The sequence below is a fragment of the Gopherus evgoodei genome, chromosome 17 (assembly GCF_007399415.2).
Source record: "Gopherus evgoodei ecotype Sinaloan lineage chromosome 17, rGopEvg1_v1.p, whole genome shotgun sequence".
Classification (NCBI taxonomy): Eukaryota; Metazoa; Chordata; order Testudines; family Testudinidae; genus Gopherus; species Gopherus evgoodei.
In genome coordinates this window covers 2715292-2742885 of record NC_044338.1, presented here as the reverse complement: position 1 = coordinate 2742885, position 27594 = coordinate 2715292, and the positions used below count along the sequence as shown (strand labels likewise).

Sequence of the window (27594 nt, the reverse complement as noted above, 5' to 3'; positions counted from 1 at the left end):
GTAATACACAGTCCTTGCCCCTGGCTTCATTAGCACCATCTTTGAACGGCTAGTGACAGCATGTTACATAGCCCTTTTCTCTCACTGTACACCTCCATACCAGTAGTGGACAGTGCTGTTTTCTTACCCTTTTTCAGAGCCTCTTTTTCCATTCCTTCCTTAAATGTGCCTAGAACAGCATCCACCTCTTTCAGGTCAAGGTACCCACAGCATTCGTTGTCCCACTGCTTGAAGAGTGCCTCCAGAAGCATTTTTCTTTGGGCTAAGAGAGCCTCACGGTGAACCTAGGACAGGGAAGAAGCAACACAGATAGGAAATTATGGGGGGAGGGATAGCCCAGTGGTTTGAGCATTGGCTTGCTAAACCCACCATTGCCAGTTCAGTCCCTGAGGGGACCATTTAGGGAACTGGCATAAAAATCTGTCTGGGGATTGGCTCTGCTTTAAGCCCAGGGTTGGACTAGATATCTCTTGATGTCCCTTCCAACCCTGATATTCTATGAAAGCTGTAAGGAAAAGCTGACTTTTGATAATGCTCAGTGCCAACACCCACCCATAGGGAAATTGCAATGGCGGGTTCATCATTTGGACATTTGTCCATTCATGATGGTCACAAAGAGCCTGTCATCAAGGCAGTCACTCTAAAAATACCATTAAGATCTGCACTAGATGGCAGTCACAAAATCAGGAAGAGATTGGAAAACATACAGAAGTGGCAGCTCAGTTTTAGCAGGCAGAATGAGCTTAGGGTGACCAGATGTCCCAATTTTATAGGGACAGTCCCAATATTTGGGGCTTTGTCTTATATAGGCACCTATTACCCCCCATCCCATGTCCCGATTTTCACTTGCTGTCTGGTCACCTATGAACTTTAGCTTCTCAAAGGGATAGACTCCCAATGTACATACTAGGAGTCAACATAAGATCAACCCAGACAGGTGGCAGTTTCACGCCCCAGATATGTCTTTCCAGCCACAACTGAGTGGCTCTTTGTAAATGACACCACAGTAGTTTGCAATGTTTGCTCTTGCTGTTTGAGTTTGCAAACCGTTGATTCCAGTAGCGCCTTTCACTGTGCAAGGCCTCATGGGGCTGCATGTGCTACTTGCTGCTTAGAATCAGTTTTTGCGCAGCACCAGATGCTAAACGACTGGAAATGGAATTCATTGAATGGCAAAGAATGTTGTGTTCAACATGAGGATGGCAGAGCCGTCAGATCCAATATCTCCCCCAGATTAGGTCAGCAGCACAGAGGAAAATGAGAAAGAAGTCTAAGGAAACTGCAGCTAAAGAGGTAGACATGATGAGAAATGTATCAGCACTTTGCAAAGATACTGGGCAGAGTGGGCTTGTGTGTGAATTAATATATTTATTCAATAGATGACAAGGTTACTGAACTCCCAGTGGGTGTAACAAGCACACCAGTGCACGTGCTCACTATACACACCCTCCCACACACGCACACAGGCAAATGCAGTAGTTTAAAACTGCAGGTTTCTTGCTTGCATGGGTTACTCTCTAGAGGCGAGACAACAAAACTGAACATCTTAAGCGATTTTACAGCTGGCTGCACACCTGGTGCCTTACAGAATCAGGCTGTGTTACAGGCAGCCAACCTGTGGCAGAATTAGCCCAGCATTGTTCTCAGGGCTAACGTGGGGAAAGCTCATGTGAAAATAGAGGGACAAAAACCTCAAGGTAGGAAGGCGAGGGCGTGGGTGATTAGCTCAGCCCCTCTAGCCATTTGTTTGTTTACACATAATATCAGCAAAGCCTGTCAACATTTACTTTTTCCAACTGTTTGATTTTTTCCTCTTCAGTCTGTTCATATCCTTCTTTCACAAATGCAACAAGTTTCTTCACAGTTGGCAGAGAGCTTTCGTCACCAACAAAGGTCTCCAAAAGCTGTACGAACTGGGGTAGGTTGAGGCAGGTCTTGTCAAAGGCACTCATGGCAGTGGAGGCACCATGGGTCTGAATATCTGTCATGAGCATACGCAAGCCTAGAGGGGAGAAAATACATCACCCAGCAGGAAGCCAAATGCTGATCCAAAGCTGTGCATGTGACAGGTGTCAAATCATGGGCTGAATATCTACGGAGTGAACACTGACTAAGGGCCCCAGGCCTTGGCCATATATATGCTTAAGGAAAAATACCAATAATATTTCTTCACAGTTGTGCTACAGTCTAATGCGAGAGGAGTCATGTAATGAGGTCAGGTTACACAATACAGTTTTAGCTGAAGTCACTGTTATACAACAAAGGGTTTGCTCCTGACATGCAGTCCAAATACCCCTTGTGGTCTTGGAGACCAAAGGCGCACAATAAGTGACAACAGCTCCTTAGACAAAGGGCAAGACCTCCCCCAAGCCCACAGAGGAGGGATAGCTCAGTGGTTTGAGCATTGGCCTACTAAACCCAAGGTTGTGAGCTCAATCCTTGAAGGGGCTATCTGGGGCAAAAATCTGTCTCGGGATTGGTCCTGCTTTGAGCAGGGGGTTGGACTACATGACCTCCTGAGGTCCCTTCCACCCCTGATATTCTATGGAACCTGTGAGGGTCTGCAGGTGTGGAATGGGCACCACCATCCACACTATTACCTAGCAGCCATGGTAGGGCCACATGCATTACCATGCAGACCCTGTGGAGATAAAAGCTACAGGATCTACCACCTTGGAAGGCTGGATTTTGCCAGTTTCCCTTGCCAAGGTGCCCTATTTAGGCCCAGGAAGTGTCTGTGCAGTGAAACAAGCTCCCCTGCAAGCTATAGCAACAGACCTGCCTCTTGGCCACTCCCAACCTTGGCTTGGAACTTAGCTTCTGCCTTGGAACTGCAACTCAGATTCCAACACTAGGACTCTGACACACCGGCTTTGAACCCTCACTTTGGTCCTGGGACTCTGACTCCAGCTACAGACCCTGGCTTTGCTCCTTGAAACTTCAACTGCTCTTAGGTTCTGAGCCTAGTTCTGACCTCTGACTGAGGCCCCTGGACTCTGGCACTAAGCCTGACTGTCAAAACCTCAGTCATGAAGTTTCACAGCAGTGCCATGATTTCAATAGACACTGCCTTTCACATGGGGGCCAAGGTCAACATACAGCACTTTGATCAATTATCTGCAAATCTGGAATTTTCATGGTTCCAGTCCTCCTGAATTTGCTCACCATAGCTGTTATACCTGAAACTTAGGTCAGAAGCCAGAAGGTCACCTGACAGAAAGACAACCATATTATGTAGAGATAAAACATTATTTTAAAACCATTACATTCATAGCATTCTCTAGAAAGAAAAGTCAAAAGTGCTGGGAACTGCTGTCACCTGACCATGGTATCCCATCTATCAGTTGGGCTGCCTTTTCAAATGCATCTCTAGCTTGTGCCTGGGAAGCTTCTCTTGGTGGCTGAGATGGACCTGAAATTTTAAAAAGGAACCATCTATGAACTGGAGACGGTTGAAGCCCAAACTCCATGCAGCCCTACAGGTAGAAATCCATCGGCACCAGCACAACACACCTGTATCAGTGGAGCTACCCCTACTATATATACTTATTTATTTTCAATGTATTAAATTTCCCCTTTAACAAGTTCACTGGGTATGTGTCACGTTTCTTAAACCCAGCTCCAAACATCCATTTTAACAACAGCAGCAAACACTCCTTCACTAAGCAGAATGTCTGGACCTCTTGGTCCCACCCCGCTCAGGGGCAAAGGCCTGGAGAACAGACTTATACTTCTGCCAAATCAACAGGGGAATCACATCCCATAGCGAAGGGAATATGTGCATTGGACCCGTTGTACAGCACGGTGTATGCTTAGTGCACTGTATGAATAATAAATACACACTGTACACGGAGTATTTCCCATGGCTTGGACACCCACCAGTTATATGTGAAGAGCTGTAAGTACCAGTGTCCTGCACGCTCATTTACAGGGCCCTATCAACAAGCTCCACCTGAGATAAGGAATTTGTCACGCTGGCTGCACTTTTCCTCTCACCTCCTTCTCTATGCACTCCCTATCCATGGCCCCACAAAGTCCCGGGACCTCCTGGTCAACCTCCTCCTCGCCCTGGCTAAAAAGGCCATCTACACGACCAGGGAGAGGAGGTTGGCCGATGGAGACTCCGGTGACTGTGGGGCTTGTTTCCGATCCATGGTCCGCTCACGTATCCGGGCGGAGTTCCTCTGGGCGGCGTCCGCTGGCTCCCTTGACACCTTTGAGGAGCAGTGGGCGCTATCCAGGGTTCTCTGCTCGATGTCCCTGTCAGGTTCCCTTCTTATGACCCTTTGACCGCACTCCTGTCCCTGTTCTTTTATTAGTTGTCCCCCATAATCAGTGGGTTCTGTGGTCCTGTGGATCCTCCCCTTAGCCTGGGGGGAGATCCTTTAGCAGTGGGCGGGCTTTGCCCACCCACTTCCCAGACACCCAATAGATATAGTATATATAGAATACAGGTAACACTATAGTCTGAATTCATGTATTTTAATACAACATTAAATGGGACACAAGAAAGACCCAGCCCTTGTAGTGCCTGAAATGGTGGAGCACAAGAGGATTGACTAATGGAGCATCAGAGGGGAAGTCTGTCCCAGTATTTGTATCCAACAAAGCGTTTAGCATGGCTTAGTGGGAACCCTGGAATTCCCCAATTGCAGCTGTCCTATCATAAGGGCCCTCACATATAACTGAAAAGTACAATATCCCTTATAGAAATGTGACAAGAGATTAAAATAAGCACCTTTTGCTATCCAATGCCATAATCTATCTCCTTAAGGCTCTTTGTTTCATTTTCCTAATAATTATTACAACACATTTCTATATTTAATGATATTCCAGAGGAAAAGGAAATGTTAAGATTCTGTCTAGTAGAAAGGCAGTGTTGCTTGAAAAAGCACCATTTTGCTTTCAAATGGCTGTTTAGTGTCTGGAATACATGTCACAGACCGAGCAAGTGTTTGATATTGTCTGAGTGGAATATACTGTAAATCTTGATTGGAAACATCATGCTGAGAAAGTATAAAAGCCTAAGGCCTTGTCTACTCATGAACTTGCACCACTTTAACTTAATGTGTTTTTTAAACCAGTGCAGGTTTTTATATAGACGCTCTTATTTGGTTTAAAAGTGTCTATTTCAACTGAGCTTAATCCAGTTTTTCTAAACCAAAACAAACTAGCCCCAATCTGAAGTGAGAGTGGCTATTCATATACTTGCACAGGTTTTAGATAAGTTTAAAATCACACCTGTAGTTAAACCAGTGCAATTTTGTGTGTCCCCAGAGCCTAGATCCAATGTCACATCAGATAATAGGCTTTACCTGTACTCTGGTCTTGCAAAAGCATTTGCTCATGTGGAAGGCTTGGTGTGGAGTCCTCGGCCAGCATGTTGGTCTCTGCCTGTAATTCTGATTGACTGCCATGTCCCTCAGAACCACTCTCCTTTTCTTCAGGGGGTTCTTTCCCAAGATCTGCAGTTTCCTCTTTATTCTCTGGTATTAGAGCAGTGACTTTCTCTAATTCAGCTTCCGCTTCTGAGAGTATGCCTTCTGCTTCAGTCATTAGTATTGGAACTGCCACATTCGGCTCTGCAATCAAATCATGCTCTTCCTGACAGACTTGTGCTTCTGAACCAAGTTCCTTCTCCAAGATTATATTCTCTTTTTCAGAGTTTGGGGCTAGAATGAGTTCACTCGGCTCTGTAGCCACATTGTGATCTTCCTGGCTGACCCGTTCTTTAGAGCCATGTTCTTTATCTATGTTTACGTTCTCTTGCTTGGGAGCTGCTACGGGAATAGGTTCATTCTGGCTCTCTGGATCTGCAGTATCAATCTGATTCTCTGTGTCCATGTCCTCAGAGGAAGTAGTTTCCTTATTAAGGACTGCAGATCCCTTTCTACTGTCAGATTTGGAGGCCTCTTGACTCTCGTTAACATCACTTGCTTCCATTTCCAGGAGGGTGTTTGGTGCTTCAGGGTGTAGTGATGAATCAGTTTCTTCCATCTCTGTATTTACATAGGGTTCTTTCTGGCTGACCTGTCCTTCCCGATCAGGTTTTTCCTCTGAGACTGGATTCTCTTCTCCAGGGGTTGATGCTGAAACAGTCTCATACAACTCAGCAGCGAAACCTTCTCCCTCTTGATTCACCTGAACTTCAGAACCAGGTTCTGTAGGTGAGACTATATGCTCTTCTCCGAGGGCAATTACTGGAACAATCTCACTAAGTTCGCCAATTAAATGAGGTTCCTCCTTACTGATCTCTTCTGTCCCAGATTCACTCATGGCCTTTTGTTCAACTGCTTGGTCTTGCTCTGCCTCTGGCCCTCCTGGTTCATCTATCAAGATGCAAGTTTCATATGCATCTTGACCATTAACAACTAGCATGTTAGAGGACAGACTCCTTCCCTCAGAAACTTCTGTTTGAGACAAGGCAAATATTTGGCTGGATTCCGCAGAAGCTATCCGTCCATCATCAAAGTCTCCCCAGAACTCAGTAAGATCTATCTCTTGCAATTCAATTATTGGCCCTAATATAGAAAAGTGGTTGTTTAGTTGATAGTTTGCATTGATTTAATGATTGCTAACTGGAGGTGAAGTAGAATGTAAAAGAGTAAGAAAATGGAGAAAAGTACTTTCTAGTGAACATAGAATTCCCTGACTGTACTGTACTACCAGTGCATACAAACTCAGAAACCCAAAGCTTAGCTTTGGAGATGGGGCTTTTGCAAATTGGGCAGTTTCTTTACTTCTAGAAGAATTTTTCTTGTTATGAATTTTTAAATATGTTCTAACTACCCATTGTACTTACATTGTCTTGGATTACAGAATCTCCTCCTAGCAATCACTGGGCTGTTGTCATAGAAGTCTTCCAGTAAGGCCAGTGTCCTCTGCTTGTCCAAGAGGCCAGCCTAGACATAACACTTATAGTCAATGGTTAAAGATAGTTTCTTTAGTTCTCATTTTTCACATCAAATCTTACCAGAGAAGCATCTTGTGTGATCTGTAAAAGCTGAGTGCTACCTCTGTGTGAAATGTAGTCCTTGGCAGTGGGCCAGAACAAGACCTATGGCCCAAATCCTCAGAAGTATTTAGGCACCTAACTCTCACTGATTTCAATGGAAGTCAGTTGACTATCTATCTTTGAGGACCCAGGCCTATGTGTTGTAAATCCCACTTGTACCCTCAAGGTGAAATCCTGGTTCCACCAAAGTCAATTTGATTTTGCTGGAGCCAGGATTTCATCCACAGGGCTTAAATGGGACATACAGGGCGTATGTTTTCTTATATGCACATGCTATCGGATATTGATATTCCCACAAAACAGGGCTGGCTAATTTTATGACTGATAATAGCACAAGTTCTACATGTGAAGATGAAAGTAATTCCATCTTGTGCTTCAAGGTCAGGATTGCCTGGAGGGGGCTCACAGAGAAATTTTCTCCTCTAGATACAGCATTGTGCAACAGTAGTGGCTACTTGCATTATGGGTGGTTCGGTTTTGCCCCCTCCGTCACCTCCTTTAAGCCATCAGGTATTGGCACTACCAGAGCAAAGAGCTACACAAGGGTATGAGCTGGTGTGGGAGGCCCCTACATTCCTTTTCGAAGGCGCACATGTTCTTGATAATGTCATGATAGATATAAGCAGTTCTGATGCTCTATCAAGCAGAAGAGCAGTTTCCTGGTGGGTTTCTGGCACAGTGACTAGCATTCATATCACCCCCTGTGGTTCTGTGTATGTGTGCATATTTTTTAAGCTTGTTAGAAAGACTGCTCCTACTCATAAGAACTGCTGCTTGTCTTGAACAGGCTTGGGACTCTCACTCTGGCCTTGCAGAGACACATCCTGGAAGTAATGATTGACCTCTGAGAGCCAGGGAGAAGCAGACCTCAGTGCTCTGGGACATGCAGGGTGACGTTAACATCCTTACTGCTCAGAGACAGGGCATAGCAAAGGCAGGAAAAAGATGAGCAATTGGTAATTTCCAATTAGGAAATTGTGATTTAAAAAAAGTAAAGCAACCCCAAAGAATTGGAGCTCTTCCATTTTAATAATGAGTTAATGTTGTCATTATTTAACGGTTCTCACCTTCATAATCTCCTTCCCATTAGTGTAATATAGTGTTTGTTCAGATCATAAATTACTTAAATCTACTATTTGTGGCAACCAGTTTCACATTTGAATTATAGATTTCCTTCCAAGGTTTTGCTCCCAGAGTAAAAATCGCCAAGTGTAAAATTCACTAAGATATTAATTCTGTGTCAATCTTTCCATGCCTTTAAACTGAAGAAATAAACGTTTGCTATTGTATTCTGGAAGTGAGCCCAAGATGGGTGATGGGTAGCCTCGGTGTTTGTAATCTAAAAGCAAAAGTGGTGAGATTCTGTGGCCTGCAGGAGTTCAGACTAAATGATCATAATGGTCCCTTCTGACCTTAAAGTCTATGAGTCAATGAGAGGGAATGAGAGGACTCAGAAATGAGCAGGAGCTGTCCATACTGGACTACCGTCAGTAGCTCCCCAAAGGGTATGAAACTCAAAAAGAGTTGGATAATTGGAGATGCAGAAGAAAAAGGCTCCCAGGAGGAGGAGGTAATGCTGAAAATTTAGGAACCAAGTAAATTATATTCTTTATTACTTTAACACGTCATCCTGATGGATTCAAAGTACTTCACAAACTCTAAGCATACAGCAGCACTGAAATTCAGCCACCTCTAGGGTGGAGGGCACCACACTGTGCAACAGTGGGGAAGGAGAGATAAAATTGTGGCCAAGCAGACCTCAGCAAACCCCATCTATCAGCAAGGGTGACAAAAGTTCTTTAATAGCTATAAAGAGCAGACAGAACCTGTTGTTTTATTTCTCAGCCTCTTGTAACTCAGTTCCTGCCAGTCAGAAGCGCTGGGACGTCCAGCTGTATTTCAGCTGCATCCTATCTCTTAAATTTATCATATTAACAGTTTATTTTCAAGTCCCTTCCTCCTCTTGACAGTCGAGTACAGTCACCTTGTTTCCCAAGAAAATATCACGCTTTTTATGTAGTTTGCTTTTATATTTAATATCCCAGATCTAATTCTGCACCTCCTTAACATCAACCCAAACACAAAACTGTCAGCGCCTATTTTTAAAGATATTACCCCATCACTGGTGGAATGCTTGGATATTCAACTGCATATTCCCATTACACCGCCTTCTTTTCACTTTAAATTCTTTCACTTGTTGCCCATCACAATCACTTGAAAGTTTCTCTGACAGTTGTCAGCTCTAATGCAAACTTTCATTTTCTCTAAAAAGTAATTACAATTAATGAAGTACTTTCTTTTAGAGAAAATGAAGATGATGTTTGTGGTTCCAGATGCTTTTTGCCAAGTAAATAAACTAAATTATGGGGACAAATACAAAGATGTTGACAATTGTTTGGTCTGACTGAGAATAAATGCTTTTTGATGCTATGAAAAACAGTAGAGGCACAAAATATTTAAGTATGGAAGGAAATTACTGGACATAGACTGGGGATGAATTTCCATTTTGCTTGGATGTAAACTCCTGGATTCATATAGCTTTATCAGACCACCATCAGGCTCACAGCTATCATGGGAAAAGGACCCCTTACAATTCCATTTGCAGGTTTACAATAGTACAAGTTGAGAGAAAGGATGGGGGAAGGGTTATACTAGGAAAATCATGTCAATGCTACTCACAACCCAGTTATAATAGCATTACAACGGGTTCTTCAATTTCCTTGCAATAGTATTCTCTGTGAAAAATATGTTTTATCAGTCTGGTGTATGAATTTGGGGTGATGACAGATTACAGCCTGCTATCCCGGAACACAGAGTCCTTCACTGATCTGCAGAGAAGGTTCAGTACACCATAAATAGCAGCAGGGCAGCTGTCCTCATACTGCCTCACAAAATATGCTTTTACCTGGCATAGTGGGACTACTCCTAGCAGGGAGAAGAATTCGTTCAGGCTTCCTGGCTCATTCAGCCCTTGGCCTGTCTGCTGGGATTGGCAACAAAGGGGCCAATTAGTGCCAACCACAGTGGTGTTTTCTTGTGGGAACTGGACTGACACCCTAATTCATTTCACCCAGCCACCACATGGTGACAACCCTGAGTTACTTCTAGCAAAGGCTCTATAACCCGTTGCCAAATCCCCAAGCTGTACACGCCAGCATCTCTGATCAGTGAAAGATCAGCAGTTACTTTTGATTATTCTGCACTGTGTGTAGGAGATGTGTATACCGTGACAACCAAAATATCCTTGATGCTGCCCAGGACAGCATTGCCAGGATGACAGAGGGTAAGGAAATCTGCATTCTTTTTCTGTCTGGAGTGGAATCAGATAACTTGTCAGGTCTGTAGTATTTTGAAAAGTAATCTGTTACTGTAATCAGTTACTTTTGAAGATCCTGGGCAGAAAATGCTCAGCAAATTCATGCAGATACAGTTCCAATGTCAAATGGAACTGTGCTAAACACATCTAGGCACAGTGAAGCCATGAGCTTTACATCCAAAGTGTTTTTTCCTTGACGGGGATTAGAGTAGAGTTTTAGTTCTGTTCTGACATTGTTCTGGGGTGTGATTAAGTAGCTAGCCTAGCTATTCCAGGGGGTTCTTGCTGAGCTGACATCCTCACAGATGTATATTTTTGAAATCATAATAATGATTGTGTGCATTCCTTGTAATCAGACTATAGCTTAAATACTTCTCTCCGTTTTGTATCCCTTTATGGCCCTAATTGTAAATAACTGAGACAGAGAACACCACTCACCCCTGCAAAATGGGAATAATTACCTGCCACCAAACAAATGCAAATTAGGAAATGGAAAGAACTAGCTTGCTGTGCTTCACAAAATAACTACCACAGGTGATTGATCACACTCAAAAAGTCAGAGTCTTCATGGATTAGCTTACCCCTCTGATCTCCACCATGGGTACAGTATAGCACAGACTGACTATAGCCCTAGGAAGGCAACCATGTCAGATCCAAGAGAAGTGCAATAATTACACTGTTTTTAAACTAAAGGTGGTGAGCAGGTTTGCCTAAGCTGATTTCAAGAGCAGCCATGTTTTTACTGTGATTATTTTTCTCCACCCAAAGACTGATGTTCATGCGGGTAGCTGTCCTCTCTTCTCACTTGATTCTAGCATTAATGATTCTTTTCTGAGATGGCATTGTTATCAGAGGCAGAGAGATGGGGATTACTAAACTACAATGTAAAATGTGTGATATCATCCCTTCTCACACTTCTCTGTGCTTGTATGTGCAGTATTCCGTGACACTCACCCTGCAAAGAATGAGAGAGGGGACTCCTTGAAAATGCAGAGAAATAAGACTGTCTGTGTTCTCCTCTGTCTAAGAAGATACTTTTTTGATCTTCCTGATGAGGATTAGGAATTTAAATATCTTCTGGTTGAGATGAAGACATATCGCTTTTCTAACCCCTGAACAGAGATAACGGCTTGCCTCTCATTCTCTGAAACAGTGTAGTTGTAGCCATGTCAGTCCCAGGATATTCGAGAGACATGGTGGGGGAGGTAATCTCTTTCAACAGAAGTTGGTCCAATAAAAGATATTACCTCACCCACCTTCTCTCTCTAATTCTCTAAAGTTGTTGCTGCTAAAATGTGCTCTGTAAGGCTATTCTGTTAGAGATAATGGCCTAATTAGAGCAGTTAATTCATTCTGCAATGAACATCAGCAGAGGGGTGATGAATGGAATACACAACACAGGTAAGAGGGGTAAATGCAAGATTATGGAGACAGGATGTTGACTGTTTTTATGTCTATGGGTATGTTTGCACATCAATAAAAAACCAGCTGCCTCAGACCCCAGGTCAATTGACTTGTGAAGGGGGTGAGTCTCAGTGCCCAGATTTCAGACCGAGCATCAACTCCACAATTTTTAGTCCCAGAGCCCAAATCCTGCAAGTCTGAGTCAATGGATCCAGGCTCTGAGACTCAATGCTGCAGGTCTTTCATTGCAGGGTAGACATGCCCTATATAACAAGTATCAACCCATTTCGCTTTGCAACAACTGCTGTCTTCCAAAATAAGTGAATTATTACCAAGAGCTTGGAGCCACTGACTAGGAATGAAAAAAAAGCAATTACATGAATGAGAGATACCGGATCAGAAACATGCCACTGTCAAATATGTGGTGAGGGTTTCTTTTCCTACCTTTCCGTGGTCACAGTCCAGGAAGAGGTCAGTAAACATCTGTCGCCGGATGTCATGTCTTATTATATCTCGAAAGTCATCAGCACACTGGCAGAGGTGCTTCAGAAATTCCTGGAACATGTCACTTGTAAAGGTTTTGATGTAAGAATGGACATACTGTGGAAGAAAAGAAGAGGTAGAAATGTTTAATTTCTTTTCCAATATTCCCTTTTTGTATATACTTTTTAAATTGTACTGCATATGGGGGACAGAGGCTGGGATACCTACTTGAAATCAAAACCAGTTTAACACCGTATCTGCAGTTTAAGTACACTATCCACAAGAGTAATGCCAGATTTGGGGCATGGATGCTACAGCTGTCCATTTCAGTCAGTATTGGGGCTCCACTGTGCTAGGCAGTGAACAAATGCTTATTAAACAAGTCTGTCTCATTCCTGATCCAAAAGGTCACTTAGCTACGCTCACTGGCTCAGACGCATTGGGTCAGAGTCATCCTTTATGTAATTCCATAGACTTAGACTCTCCAGTGATGAGTTTGACTCTGTATGTTCTTTCTATAGCATTTGGTATTCTTGACATTACTCCGGAGGTGGCATCTTGAGCAAGTGGCTTTTGCAGGACCTGCAGTGATTCAACTCTTTAATGCCACAAACATACTGCTGTCCAAGTCTTCAGAGCTGATGAGAATCATTCTGGATACCATTTGAAAAAAAAAAACCAAGCACCACCACTTGAAAATGACCCTGCTGTCACCTAAGTCCTCTGACACTGGGAATACTACTGAAACCTAGATTTATCTTAAGCCCTAGTCTTGGAGACACTTTAACACTCTGGATTTATAACCATGTGGGTTTCATGAGCAAAAGCAATACTGTTCCAAAAATGTGGTCTACATAAATAATACTGGCTGTCAGAATAAACCAGAGTCTCAAAGTGTGGGCTGAATTATTGCAGCAGGTTACTGGAGTCGGCCACAGTGATGGGGAAACTACAAATGTTGCAGGGAATTTGTGAAATGTGGAGGTGTTTCGCATTAATCGCTTTCTTAGGGGATGAGAACTAGGAACTCGCATTCATGATCTTAGTAGACCCTTATTAACATTATTATCATCCTCAGTGATACAGCATTTTATGTTTGCTGAAAATGCTGTACAGGTAGGTTACTGCTAATTAACTGATATTATTGGTTACTATACTGGGTGGTTTAAAAATACATTGAAGCAACTGAGGAAGGGGCAGAGAACAGGGAGCCAGTGGAGGAGGATCTATGCAGCAATGTGAGAGAGCTCTGTGTTTCGCCAGAGAGAGAAGTTATCGAGGTGGGTTGGAGGAGGGAGCAGTGGACCTGTAATTACACTGATCCACTGGCTCTATCCCCTGTGGAGTAGGAGTGCATCCGCAATGGGGCTATTGCAACCCTCACGGCTTTGGGCTGATGGAATCCCCCTACTAGTCAGACTGTCCCCTAGGGGGAGGATTTGGTCCATTATTAGAAAGAGAGGCTGTGTTATGTAAATGTCAAAGGAGGTCCTGTGCTTTATCATTTTAATAGCCCTACTCTGATAGGTCTGCACCTGCTTGTTCATTTCACAGGTCATGGGGAGTCAGTGAAGCAGGTGAGATAGGGTGACCAGATGACTCAATTTTATAGGGACAGTCCAGATTTTGGGGTCTTTTTCTTATATAGGCTCCTATTACCCCTCAACCCCTGTCCCAGTTTTTCACACTTGCTGTCTGGTCACCCTCAGGTGAGACAAGCGGAGGGGAAAAGGTACAGGATCTTCTTTCTGAATCTCACTCTGATCTCAGCTACACAACACTACTCCAGTACAATTCCACTGACTTCCGTGGAGATGCTCCTGATTTACACGGACGTGAGATCATAACCAAATCTTATGGGGGAATTGGGGAGCATGCCCTAGAATTCAATTCACAGAGCATGGTGGTAAATTATGCATTTTGGGAAAAGGAAGTCAGGTCATGTTGAACTATCCATGAAGGGCTGAGTCCTGTCTGGTGCTAAGCATCCTTAACTCCCACTGACTTCTCTAAAGTTGGGTACCTAAAAATTAAGACACCCATAATTAGAATTCACTTTTGAAAATTTGGCCCGTAAAATCTCTGTGCCTCAATTTCCTCACCTTAGAATGAGGGAAAAAATGCTTATTTCAAAGGGAAATGTGGCTTAATTAATGTTTATAAATTTGGAGATAGGTGATATAGAAGACAAAAGTCGTGTTATTATAGACATAAATAAAATTTACTTTGAACAAAATATTTGCCTAAAATTTTTAAATATATTTTAAAAGTTTCCTTCTTGTTTAGGAGTGATGGTGAAGGCATGGAAGGGATAATAGTCACTAAAAGAAGCTGCAGACAAAATAAGAAGAGAGAGCCAACAGAAAAGTACTGTGAGTTCACCCCTACGACAAGTGCAACTCCTGAATGCAAATGGGAGACTCATGAACAAGAGGAAGGTGAGATTACATTTCCAAGAGTGCTGGGAGATAAGAACATGAAAGCCTCTGGGATTCTTTCCGCTACAGAGTTCCTATCTCTTTCTCTCCCCTATCATGAAGTGAAAGGACACATTTCATTCCTGACCTGTGAGTCATTCTTCTCATAACACACCTTCCCAGGGGGCACTCATGGTTGCTAAATGCACTTTCTCACTCTCAGAGCTATTAATGGGTGGTGATAAGGCATCCTCTCCTTTGGGTGCCCGCTAAATATCACCACGAGTCAAAGCCCATTTTAATGCTTAATTTCTCTGCCTTTTTAAGTTAGTGGTTCATTGGGACAGTGCTCGTCCAGTCTGTGTCACCTTAGGCCATGTCTGCACTTACTCGGGATCAGTGCTGCTGCGATCGATGCAGCAGAGGTCAATGTAGTGGGTCTAGTGAAGACCCGCTAAATTGACGGCCGAGTGCTCTCAGGTCCACTCTGATACCACCTGAATGAGAGGAGTAAGGTAAGTTGATGGGAGAGTGTCTCCCGTCAATGCAGTGTGGTATAGACACCGCAGTAAGTCAGCCTAAGCTATGTCGACCACAGCTATGTTATTCACGCAGCTGGAGTAGCATAACTTAGGTCAGCTTACCCCAGTAGTGTAGACCAGGCCTCAGACTAGTCAACATTAATGAGTTAGGGCCAATCTACACTAGAAGCGCTACACTGGCACAGCTGCGCCACTGAAGCGTATCTGGTGCAGACCATCCATGCTGACAGGAGAGAGTTGTCCTATCGGCATAATAAATCCACCTCTGCGAGAAGCGGTAGCTATCCACACCAGTGCTTAGGACGGGGTAATTTACGTTGCTCAGGGGGTGACTTATTCACACCCCTGAGCGACATAAGTTATACCAAAGTAAGTGGTAGTGTAGACCTGACCTAGTGTTTGTAAAGCACTCTGACAATGTAAAGTGCTATACAAGCGATAAACACAATTGTTGTTTATTTATTACTAATAAAGCAGTTTCCACTTCCATCATCTGTCTCTCTTTACTTTAGGCTGGTAGTAAATACCACTAAAGACAATGGGTCAGATTCGGCCCATTGATGTGTGTCTGTGGCTGCTATTAACCTCAGTGGAATCTGATGAAGCCACATGTAGATCTGAGAGCAGAATCTAGCCATAAGGACCTCATTCAGAGCCCATTGAAGTAAATGAGAGTCTAACCCTTGACTTCAGAAAGCTTAGGATCGGGCCCTAAAAGTGATGAAGGCCCTCCATTTCATAATGAAGGCCCATGATTTAACCTGTCTTATACATGGTGGGAGGGTGGGTCTTTGGGCTCTAAATACTTTTAAAATAAAAGAATCCTCCACTCTGTTCCTGAGGACACAATAATACAATGAACAAGAGCGACCCTTTTTACAGACTCAGAAACACCAATGTGTGAGGTCCCACCACTGACTCTGTAACAGCCATTAAGTAACCCAGAGCTGCCCTGAGTTCAAAAAAGAAAACATAAAAAGAGCCATTTAATTTTCAGCTCCATTAACAATCAATACTTTCCAAATGTGAAAAGGCCCACATCAATCTGGGGCCAGATCTTTCTCTTCAGTCTTCCAGAAGGATGATGCAAATGAATAATAAAAATAAACTTAAGATGAATATGGAGAGCGGGGAGGAGGAAATATCCTGACAGCGAGGTCTGTTCAGATTGTGGGATAGTCTCCCAAGGGAATTGGTGAAAGCCACATCACTTTAATCGTATAAAACTGGACTGGAAAATATACTGCAGAAACAATCTTCCAGTGGCTGGAAATAAGACTAGCTAAGCTGACATTGTAGGTCCTTTACATTTCTGATTTCTATTACTGTATGCCTCAATTGTGAGTTAAAACAAATATTACGCACAGTGATATTTAAAGCATTCTTCTGGACTGAATGTAACAGAAATTTATACAGAACTCATTCATGTATTGCAGAGATTATGGACTGACACACTTTTTTTTAGTGACAAAAGGGATTCTCTGAGATTCCGTTATCTGCAATAGTTTCCTTAATTAAATGCAGTTACATTGAGGTTACATTTTAAAATATATCATTTCATGCTGAAAAAAGAAATCCTCAACAAATTATCACAAAAATGCATCTCTGTGCAAAATACTAAATATGTGACTCTCCTGGGAGTGCAGAAGGCAAAGAAATCACACACAGTCATTTGGGATTAGTCTCTGCATAGCTGCTTTATGCTCTGTTCTTAATTATTGTAACTGCACCTACTAGCACTGCTAAGTTAAGGGCCGTCATCATTTCTAGTCTAAATGTTCTTTTTCACAGTTTATAGCCCAAGCATAAAATCTAGCTCTACTGTAGGTGGTAGGTGGAACTTGATTGATAAAGTCTCAGCCCAGAGAGTCTTTCCAGTAAATTTAGCTTTAAATGATTTGGTTGTTTTTAAGTTAACGAAGGGAAACCTGATAGAATGAAATCCTTAACTACATTCCTTGACTTTGGTGAGTTAAAGTCACATATGTGATGTTTCTTAACTATAGTTTTTGGTGTTATTTTTATTTTATTTACTTGTAACTTGTTCCCTAGAGTGAATTCTTTTCTATTTTGGTAGATCCTAGAAATCTGAGCACAGTGGGATGGGGACAGCTAGGCTAAGAGACAGCACATATAATGGCAAGTCACCAAATTATTTTGCCCATAGAGCGCTGTCCCAAAGCAGGCCTAAATGAAGAATCGACCATCTGGGCTGATATTTTGTGATTCTATTGGTGCACTCGTTCAGCATTTATAATAATCATGCTCGGGTTTATGTAGCCCCTCTCATCTGAGCAAAATGAAGCTGTTTACCAACAATTTCTTAAGCCTCACAAGAAAGTCGTACTTATCCTCACTTTACCAATAGGTAATATGAGACACAGGTCTAAGGCACATTTTCAAAACTGACCCACAATTTTGGGTGTCAAATTTAAGACAAATTGACATTTTAGAAAGTATGGTCTTAAATGACATGACCAAGGCCACAACACAAATCACTTTTGTCTTCTATTCTCTAACCATTAGATGACAGCACTTCCTATATATTCTGTTCACAATGATTTATAGGAACGGCTCAGGCAGATTAACAGCACCATTAGTAGCAGAGTTAATGTGGATGCACTGGAGTCTACGGTAATCCCCTTCACACACCTTACTTTAAATTTATGCCATGGGGCAGTGACCCAGGCATACAATCAACCAATGTCTTGAGAGACTTTTGGTTGACTGAAGACACATTTAATTCTGATACACAAGGGCACTGGGGCAATAAGAACTCAAATCACAACCATACATTTATATCCTGATTTTTAAAGTCTTAGTAGCATTTTCTTAAGATTACTTAAATCTTCTTTTGTCTTCCATCTTCCTTTGGGAGTTGTAGGAATAGAACAAGTTTACAAAGACTTACTGGGACTGGAAAACTAGTCATTTATATGACTGTTACCAGAGCAGGTAGTGGTCACAAAAAACTGACCTGCTGGCAGATGGAGCAAGAGGGATAGCTGTAGTTATATGGTTGTTTCTTTCATTTGTTACAGCTTTGTCACTGAACCCTTGTGTCCAATGGACAGCATGCCGGAAACTCCTCTGCAACAGGAGTTTTTTGTGTAAGTTCCCTGCAAAAGCTACCGAACACTTCCCTTATGTTCTGTACGCTCCCTGGTGTGGATTTTAAACCAAAGCCACATGGTGGCAAAATATACTCTATGGGCAAAAATAGTAATGCTGTTCATCCCTGATTAGCCTTCTGTTGTATTGTACTTTGGTTAACGGAATTCCCAAAGGAATAATAGCACTATGGGAACCATACTAATTACATTAGAATGCTAGTTACATTGAGAGACCATCTCCTGTGTGCTGTTGATGAAAAATCTGAATTCATGAGTGATTTGAAACACAGCTCCTTGCAGTATGGCGAAGGTGGTGTCTTCACACACGCTAAGGAGGGCACCAGGGAGATGTTTTAACAATGTGGCTTTTAAAATATCCCTGATAATTAATCCATAGAGGTGCACAGACAGTGACTCTGGAGGAAGCTAAACATTCCACCCTATTGGAGTGATGGGGGGATCTGCAAAATGAGGATGGGTATGTGGATGTGAGCAGATAATCATGGTGACCTGGGAACATGGAGTGACCCAACATTCCCAGAGTCACAGCCTGGGGCTAGGGAGAAGGGGAAGGCCTCTCCTCTTCTATTGTCAGCACCCACCAGGGGAGGAAACACTCCTAAAAGGCATCAACAACAGGAAGAGAATTCTGACTCAGGCGCAGTTATTTAGCTTCTCACCTCCCTAAACTCTTCCTGGTTCACTCTTTTCCCCAGTGTATCTATGGTTTCCAGCTTCCTGTCGTAGATCTCTAATGGAGAAGGAGAGAAGATTAGACAGAAAATAGGCAAATGTATTTTTGCAGAATTGTATTTCTACCTAGGGCTACTCTGGCCTGTGGCTGGGAATGGCAGGGAATTGAAACCCCTGTATATACCTTACGTGTTCAGCTCTGCTTCCAAATCAGTAGTGTACTGCCTGGCTATAGAAATACAGGCTGAGTCTAATTCTTATATCTCTTTCTATTGCTGAGAAGCTGCAGTTCCCTTCTGAAAGATAAGCAATATGGGCTGGTGCAGACAAGGATTTATGGCCAGATTAAAACATGACATAAATAGGTGTAAATCACAATGACTTCAATGGGAGTTACATCTGCTTATGCCTGGCTTGTGCTGTAATGAATGAGTGTAGTTCCTTTACATGTTGGGAACCAGTGGTCAGGTTCCTTGCAGCTGTGGCATGACTTTGGAATTACCAGCAAGGCCTGGAGCTTCTGTATTCTGAAAACAAGACTTTTATTCTAGCGGCAATATGGAGATATTCCTGTTGACTTTACAACCTTTGCAGCCACCTTTTAGCCAGTTTCTGGGCCACAGTAGTGCAGCTGAGAAGAAATGCCAAGGATTTGCGTGGGAAATCTTGAAAGAAGAAATGTTCTCTCTATTGGGATTATTATTCTGTTATTCTTACTTCTACAATATGGTGAGTGAAACACCAAGAATAATGAGAACACTCTCAGTGGAACTTATATATTTCTTGCTTCCTTAAGACATCCAGAAGTTATACATTATCTTTATGAACATATCAAACATGACATAATGCTCACTTAGTGTATTGGACTCTGTTAAATGAAATACACCGAGAAACAGAGCAGAGCTGTGAGTAAAATACTGCCAATAGTGCCTAGAATGCCTGTAGAGTAACCATCTGATCAGGAACTCCCTTCTTCCTTAGAGTACCAGTATCCCCAACAGTGCCACAATAGCACCTGAGGATTGGGTTTGCCATTCAGACAGCGTGCTGCCAATGTAAGCTGAATACTCAGGGCAATGATTACTATCATAAAAAGGGGTTGGGCAAAGCCAAGCTGTGGAGAAAAGCTATTTCCAGCGGAGGACTGCAATGGGCTTTCAAGTGTCCTACATAGCCTCACATCTTCCAGCAAAGACCAGTTTGTTGTTACCGATGATCATAATGCCTCTATTTATTTTAAAGCTCTGACAACAGTCCTTACACTGCCTCTTCAACATTTCTAGCCCTATCTATTCAATTATCATTATTTAATTATCTCAAGCGTAAGCCATAAAGAGGATGAGAATTATGCAAATAGGTTCAGTGCTTAGTGCTCTGGTATGTGGGCCTTGTCTCATTGTATGTCACTGTCCTTCCTTTCACTGGTTAGAGGAAATGCCCAGAGAAGATGAGCCTTGTCGCGCAATTCTCAGGCACATTTCAGGATTTGTCCTGGAAGGTAACAGCTCCGCCACGCTTTCATTTTTAAACCCCCGCCCCCCCCCAAAAAAACCAAAACAAAACATGCCAAGTATGGTCCTAGTATGAAAGGAGAGAGGGCTGGGGGATCTTCAGCTGATTTTCATGCACACATGGGGAGCAGGTTTGGCTAATGCGGGGGGGGGGGGGGGGAAGAGAAGAGGGACAAGCTACTTGCTGCTGTCAGAGTTTTATTACTTAGGAAGGGGCTCTGTGAGTCTGTTACTGGCAACTAGAGAGGCCCAGATCAACTTAGTCTAAAATGACTGGGCCAAATGCTGCACTCCTCCCCCATTTCCATGGGCATGGTGCAGGTCCAATTCATCTGGGGGGAGCTGCAGGACACAGAGAGGCCCTGGTGAGGAACTCTGCATGCCTTTTCACCCTGCAGAGCTCTGCAGCAAAGTGGAAGAGGGGCCTGGGATGGGGATGGACTTGGGGAGTCAGGAACATGACATGGAACCGAATAGATCACTGTAGGCACACAGGGCTGCAGCTACTACTATAGCCCATGGATTATAGGAATAGCTATAGCAAGGCTGCACATTTCCATCAAGAGACCGCACCACATGGGAGAGGATTCCTTGTTCCCCAGCCCTTTTTAGATCCTCTATGCCAAGGACATTTACTCAGGCTTTGTGCTCTCATGTGGGTGGAGGGCCCACAAGCTGTGGTGTTATTTTTACATATGTTTATTTAAAAACACACACACACACAAAGACAACACAATGGTTCAACTTCTGCCCCTCCCCACTTGAAGTCTTGCAAGCGAGACTCGTGACCGGTCCTTACAGATTCCATGCCTACTTTCCTTTTGCTCCCATTCTGCACCAGAAGTCAGACCAAGGAAAATAAAACCAAGAAAACACTTGTGACCTTACCCAGCCCTGCTCCCAAAGGAATAGAAATGACATCCAGAAATGACCTCAGGGCACTCTGAACCTATAAATCAAAATAACAGTTAAAAGCCTGAGTCAGAGAAATACTCTTTGCTCATCTCCACTCCTCTTTAAACTCAAAGCAGCTCTAGTTTCACTCTCTCTCCCCACGTCTGGACAGAAAAAGGGCACCAGCTTACCCTGCATTGACACTCTGGCCCGGGTTATCACCATTTGCTTGTTATGAACAGATATTAATACAGCAGCTCTATAGCAATTGCTTTCTCAGAAATATCTTGCCATTTATTTTCTTCCTGCTTTGTTTTTGCCCAGGGCTCCTCAAATCTTTATGGCAACATAAGGATACACCAGTGCTGAGAATGGATGACTGCATCACAGACCACACCCAGAGCTCTGTGATCTGAAGAGGTCACCCTTCAAGTGTTTCTAGTAAGTAAACGGGAATGTTATGCTAGACAATAGCAGGCACATTGCAAAAGTTCAGGAATTTTCCCATTAAATTAACATTACTTTACCTCCCCCACCCTGGCCTCTCACCACTAACAGAAATTCAAGCCACATCTATGTTATGTGCCCTGTATAGCCCGTAAAGCTAGTGGGCCTCGGGGGAGTTTCACAGCAGGTGAATGATTTTGAGTTGTGACCAGCTGCCACCAGGAGACCCAAGGCTCAGAGATATAAACTATCTGCGGCACTTATCTGGCTCCCATCAGGGTAGTGCCTGTTCCCTACACAAGCATGGATTTATCCTCACAACCCTCCTGTGCAGCAGCCAGGGCTATTATCCCATTGGGCAGCTGGGGCGCAGAGAGGCTAAGTCACTTACCCAAGGTCACACAGAAAGTCTGAGGCAGAACAGGGACCTGAAGACAGATCTTGTGGGTGTTAGGCTAGTGCCTAACCACTGGACCATCCTTCCTCTCCCTTCCTGCTATATAGCATGGCAAACTCACTTCCACAGTAACCTCCATTCTTCTCCTCCCAGGTGGAAACATAGCAGTGTTTCTATGAATATCTGCCCTAGTTACCAGTGTGAGTGGTAGCTTTCCACTGACATCCAATGTCCATTCTTTGAACTGCACTGCCAGGGCCTCCTTTCGCATATCTGTCACCTGAGACTTGATTTTGTCCACCTGCTCTCTTTGCTCACGATTTTTCTTTACCTCAGACTTCATCCTGGCTAGCCTGTAAGGCATGGGCATATGGTTCAGAAAGTTATTGTCATAGGCTGAGCTAAGCTTGGTTTGACCTCTCCTGAAGAACAGCAGGAAACGGAATTAATTGCACACTGTAATTCCTGTACTTTCTAGTACATGAGGTCTTTTCCCCATTGAAATAGTTAATCTTTTGGGCAACAAGCTACCAGTCAAACTCTATTTAAACACTCACAATCCATGTCTTCATGAGGCAGCTCTTGGAAAGCAAGAATGTTTGTCATGAAGTGGACGTTTCTGCTGAAGGCCAGCGTAATTAAGAATTTGAATACAGAGCTTGAGTATCGAGTACATCACTATAGAGAGAGCCTTTTGTGGAAGGTGTATGGAACTCTCTCTGAGCCCAGAGACAGTCAGACATTTAGGGAGAAAATTATCCCTGCTGCAACTCTAATGACTAGCAGAGTTACACAAAGGGTGGATTTTGCCCTTAATGAATGCACCTTTCTACGATGGTGCTAATCATTAATTATGGAGATGTTCTTCAATTTTCCTGCCGAACATTTTACCAGGAGCTGAGGGGTATAATTTTGCTTCACTTAATTTAACAACAAAATTGCATTACTATGCATTTGTCTCAGAGCCTATGTACAGTTTAATGTAAGAATTGAACTGGCAATGAACTATGTTTAATGAATTTTCCAAAGTACTATTGCACAATAAAATCCTCACTGCTTTAGGACAGGGATAATTTGCCTACCATGCTTCTGTTTTTTGTTGAACACAGAGTTTGCAAGCCTGGACCAGAAGTACCTCTCTTTCTTCTGGATTCTAGCTGTTTTCCTTCTCTAACCTATCAGAAGGGCATTTGCCAGTTCTCCATTTTGTACCCAGGATAAAAGGATTTTATTAAACTGATCATGTATAGATTTCTTTTTTTTTATTTGTAAAATATAAGTAAAGTCTCCAGGAAAACAACACCATTAATGGCACTCATTATGCCTATAGCTACAGGATTACAGCTCAACTACGGGGAGGAGGATCTCGAGTTTTTATTCCAATTTCAATGGATTGTTAGAGAGTCTTTGTCTTTGTACTGAGAGCTCCTAACTGTTCCTTTCACCCATGGACTGTGCGTTCACTGAGCCAGATATTGCTCTCAGTTATACCAGTCTATAGCTTGCAGGAGTAAGTGGAGCTACTCCTATTTGTCTCTTGTCACTCATAGCTAAGACTGGCCCCAGGACTGTCATTTGACCAAATTATTTCTCTTTTCTCCAAGACTGTTCTTTCACTTAAGGTGTGATGATAATCTGATACTATCCCTGACCTCTCACGATAGTTTAGGAAAAAGGCTTGCAGTTATAAAACAATTGCATTTTAATTAATAAATAATAAGGCCTATTTAACATGTTATAATAACACACTGACTACAGTAATATTTATTACTAGGTCACTGTTAATTCATGGCCATTTATCATTGAGGCTTCTTCATCAATCACTCAGTTACCCAGTATGCGAGAGGCATATGAATGAATGTGAGAGAGTCTTGTGCAACTTAACCCTCTTAAACCTTCTGCAATACTTGTGATTTTACTTGGGCCTCAGCGCTTCACAGTCCTATTTTTAACAGGATTCTTGGAGGTGATTCCTGCAGCTCCAAATGGAACAGAGCTGTCTTTGTCTTGATCTGTTCCTTCATTTCCTTCTGAAGTGTTTAACTCAGGATTATTTCTAATCTTGATAAAATGGTGAAATATGTGGATCAGATCCAACCTCAGAATGAGCAGCCAAATTAGGGAATTTACAAAAGGGCTTGCCCAACTACCACAAAAAAGTTATTTCTCACTTCTCATAGCCTCTTAGATTTTAAATATTTGCTGTCCACTGGCACTGCCCAATTAATGGCCAAATATTTTGAAGAGCTGAGTGAAAACTGTGAGTCCTTCGCACCTCTCAGGATCAGGCCACATATGGCTAAGTTGTTAACTGCAAAGAGGTAAAGGTCTGACCTGGCTTCTTATGCCTACATAACAGTAAGTGTACTAACATCTCTAATTACCAATATAACAAGGACAGAATGTGCCTCTGTTTTCTTTAATCTTTCCCTCGGGCCTTCACTGTGTCAATGAAAATCCCTGCTAAAATCTTTCACGCATTTGACATCACATCTTGTCTTTGCAACACCAGAAATTCTGGGGCTAGCTCATCTATGGATAAAATCATAAAAAACATCAGCTGACAATGGATGCAGCTTCTGAGATGATCTATCAACAATGTTTTTGCTTTTGCTTTGAGATGAAATGAAGGAAGACTGCTTGGACTGAGTCTCACTGTAAACCAGAACACTGCAAAGAGAACCCATCTTCACACCTGTTCTGGGACAATCTTGAGTATATTGGACTCGGGAAGGACTACCAGGCTGTGCAGAATACAGGGATAATTAATATTATTGAGTAGATTTCTGCCACAAGATGAGCATGTGGACTTGTCTCGGTGTAAGTAATGCCCTGTGGTTTAGAGTATGTACTCGTTTATCAAGACCATGCAGACCTTGGTTATTACCAGCCCTACAGAATGAAGCCAGTGTGTGAAGACACTGCTCAAGTGCAATACCATAAGGGAAACCTTGGCCCTGTTTAAGTCAACAAGAGTTTTGCCATTGACTTAGGTGGGGCCAGGACTTCACCCTATAACAAATGGCAGGTAGATGTACCTACAAGAAGAAATAAATATTAAGGCAAGGGAAGAGATTTCAGTTTGCAGATATCAACTTATAAATGACAACAGGGAAAAATTACATTAAAAATTCCTCGATAAGGGCCTTTAAGTTCAAATGGCACTTGGTTTAAAAAAATCCACAAAATAAATGGAGAAACTGCCCTGCTCACTGCTAGGAAAAAGCCAGACTATGGGACTAACTGAAAGACAGCTGCTTTCTGATGTGATTCAGATCCTGACACCTTGATACAATGGAACAGGGTGTTGGGAAACCTAATTCCCTTTTCTAGACTGCTTTACTAATGCTGCAAAGAGGAGATGTACCAGTTGCCAAATTAAATGGATCAAAAAGTTCTCTCTAACTTAAAAATAGGAAATAAATGTAGAAACATTTCAACTATCAGCCCCTCTTCAGGAATAATTAGCAAACAAAAAGCAGGATTAACTCCAATGTAAGAGTTGCCAAACTGCTTTGATGATTACTTTGGGCACTGCCAAACACAAGGGACGGTACGTGCTACACATGCCGTGTGCTGCAATTTTTGTTTCTCTAGGCAGCTTGTTCCAGCTATCACCTGAAAGGGCATGTAAATGCACTCTCCTTCTGATGTCCTGGGGAGCAGGACAAAGACTGTCCCACTGTGGGAGTTTCCATCCGACTATAACAGTCCTGGGTAAATGCACCATGGTGGGAACACATTTGTTAGTAATGCATTTGATAAGCAGAGATATCTTCAGGGTGACTCCCCTGCACAAGAAGCATGTTTGGGAAGGAAGGAAGGGCCTGTTCTCCCGCATATGGATGCATGAATCAGCTGGATGCACTGGCATCCTTTGAACAAAACCAGACATTAATTTAGGTGTGAATTGGTTTAGATAAAAAGGAATTTCTCCCACCTCACTCTCATGAACTCCCTGGCTCCCAACATGGTCACAGTTACGGTGGGAATGGAAGAAGCTAGAGAAAGTTCAGCTAGGGTGGGTAAATTTTGGATAAGCAATTGAGGTGAAATCCTGGCCCTGCTGAAGTTAATGGCAAAACTCCCATTGATATCAATGGGGCTAGGATTTCACCCCTGAACTTTGGATGCTTGCATGAGCCATTCTGAGCCCCCCTTGGCATTCCTCTCCTAATTTGTGCTTCTACTTGGAAAGCCAGTGACACAGGGCAAGTATTACGCACCAATGCATGGTGGCAGCAAAAGCCGTAGTGCAGGTATGGAGTCCCCAGATTTAAGAACACCATACAAATCCTATGATCCTGCCAGACACAAAAATGGAAATCCTAAAGTAAAACAAACACAAATCCCATGATACTTCCTGTTACTGCCATGGCTGTGTAGATCCCCTGGCACTGGCAGCCATGGAGAGGCTAACTTCTGTGACTCCTCATACAGATTTCCTGAGCATCAGCTCTCGGACTCTTCCATATCTGTCAAACTAAGAACTTGACTCCCAAATTTTAAACTGGAATTACCACCTCAAAGCAAAGGTAAAGCATGAAATCATAAATCCCTTAATAAATGGCAAGCCAAAATGCAGAGAGCTTATGTACTTATCACCAGACTAGCTACATTTAAAGGCAGGTAAATAGAGTTAAGTGCACTTCATAAGAGTCATTTATCACTGCTTTAATTGTATCAGGTATAGGTTATGTATGTGCTTATGTACTACAACAGCATATGCATTAGAAATACGAGAGAGAGAGAGAGAGAGAGAGAGAGAGATTTAACCATATTCTTTTATTCATTTAATTACTGGGAACTTCCATTATCTTAGTTTAGAGTCTAGACATGAGACATTTTATGTCAACATCTTCTTTCCCTAATTCCTGACACCAGTTTTATGCAAATAGATGAGAGTATGCTACAAATCCAGTTATTCTACCAAAACAGACTCTGGAATAAAGTGATCGGGACATTAATGAGTAGTTCTGACATTATTTCTACCCACTCTGGTGCTCACTTGCATATTTTTCTGAACTGACAAATCAAGATAAATGTATTATTTATTAATGCAATGCAACTGAACTTTATAATCCCATCATGTTGTGAGATGCTGTTGAAAAAAATACATCAATTAAATAACACTGGACCAAATCGTGCAGAGAAAACCAGCTCATCTGATAAGTTAGGATGGGCAATAATGATCCAAAGGGAAGGGCTGACGGAAAGAGAGTCTAAAATGGCTGAAGGTGAACTGCTCTGAAACGAACATAGCTACAGAGGGATTATAGCAAACATTTTCCTGGAGGGATTGTCCAAGAAGAACCAAACAGCCCTGCCCTTCGTCCAGTCAAGAGAAATCCTCAGGATGGCC

General features: G+C 42.7%; 1 protein-coding gene across 1 annotated transcript in view; it reads right to left on the bottom strand.

Annotated features, from left to right (window-relative positions):
• EFCAB5 (EF-hand calcium binding domain 5) overlaps positions 1-22575 on the bottom strand; it is a 44856-nt gene extending 22281 nt beyond the window's left edge. Inside the window, exons 1-9 of the mRNA XM_030537069.1 lie at positions 22429-22575; positions 21383-21443; positions 18971-19041; positions 12180-12335; positions 6803-6902; positions 5316-6521; positions 3118-3210; positions 1788-2002; positions 128-284 (exon numbers count right to left, since the gene is read on the bottom strand). Coding sequence (XP_030392929.1) covers positions 128-284; positions 1788-2002; positions 3118-3210; positions 5316-6521; positions 6803-6902; positions 12180-12335; positions 18971-19041; positions 21383-21443; positions 22429-22575 — 2206 coding nt within the window. The remainder of the gene's footprint in view (positions 1-127; positions 285-1787; positions 2003-3117; positions 3211-5315; positions 6522-6802; positions 6903-12179; positions 12336-18970; positions 19042-21382; positions 21444-22428) is intronic.
• Between the last annotated feature and the right edge of the window lie 5019 nt (positions 22576-27594).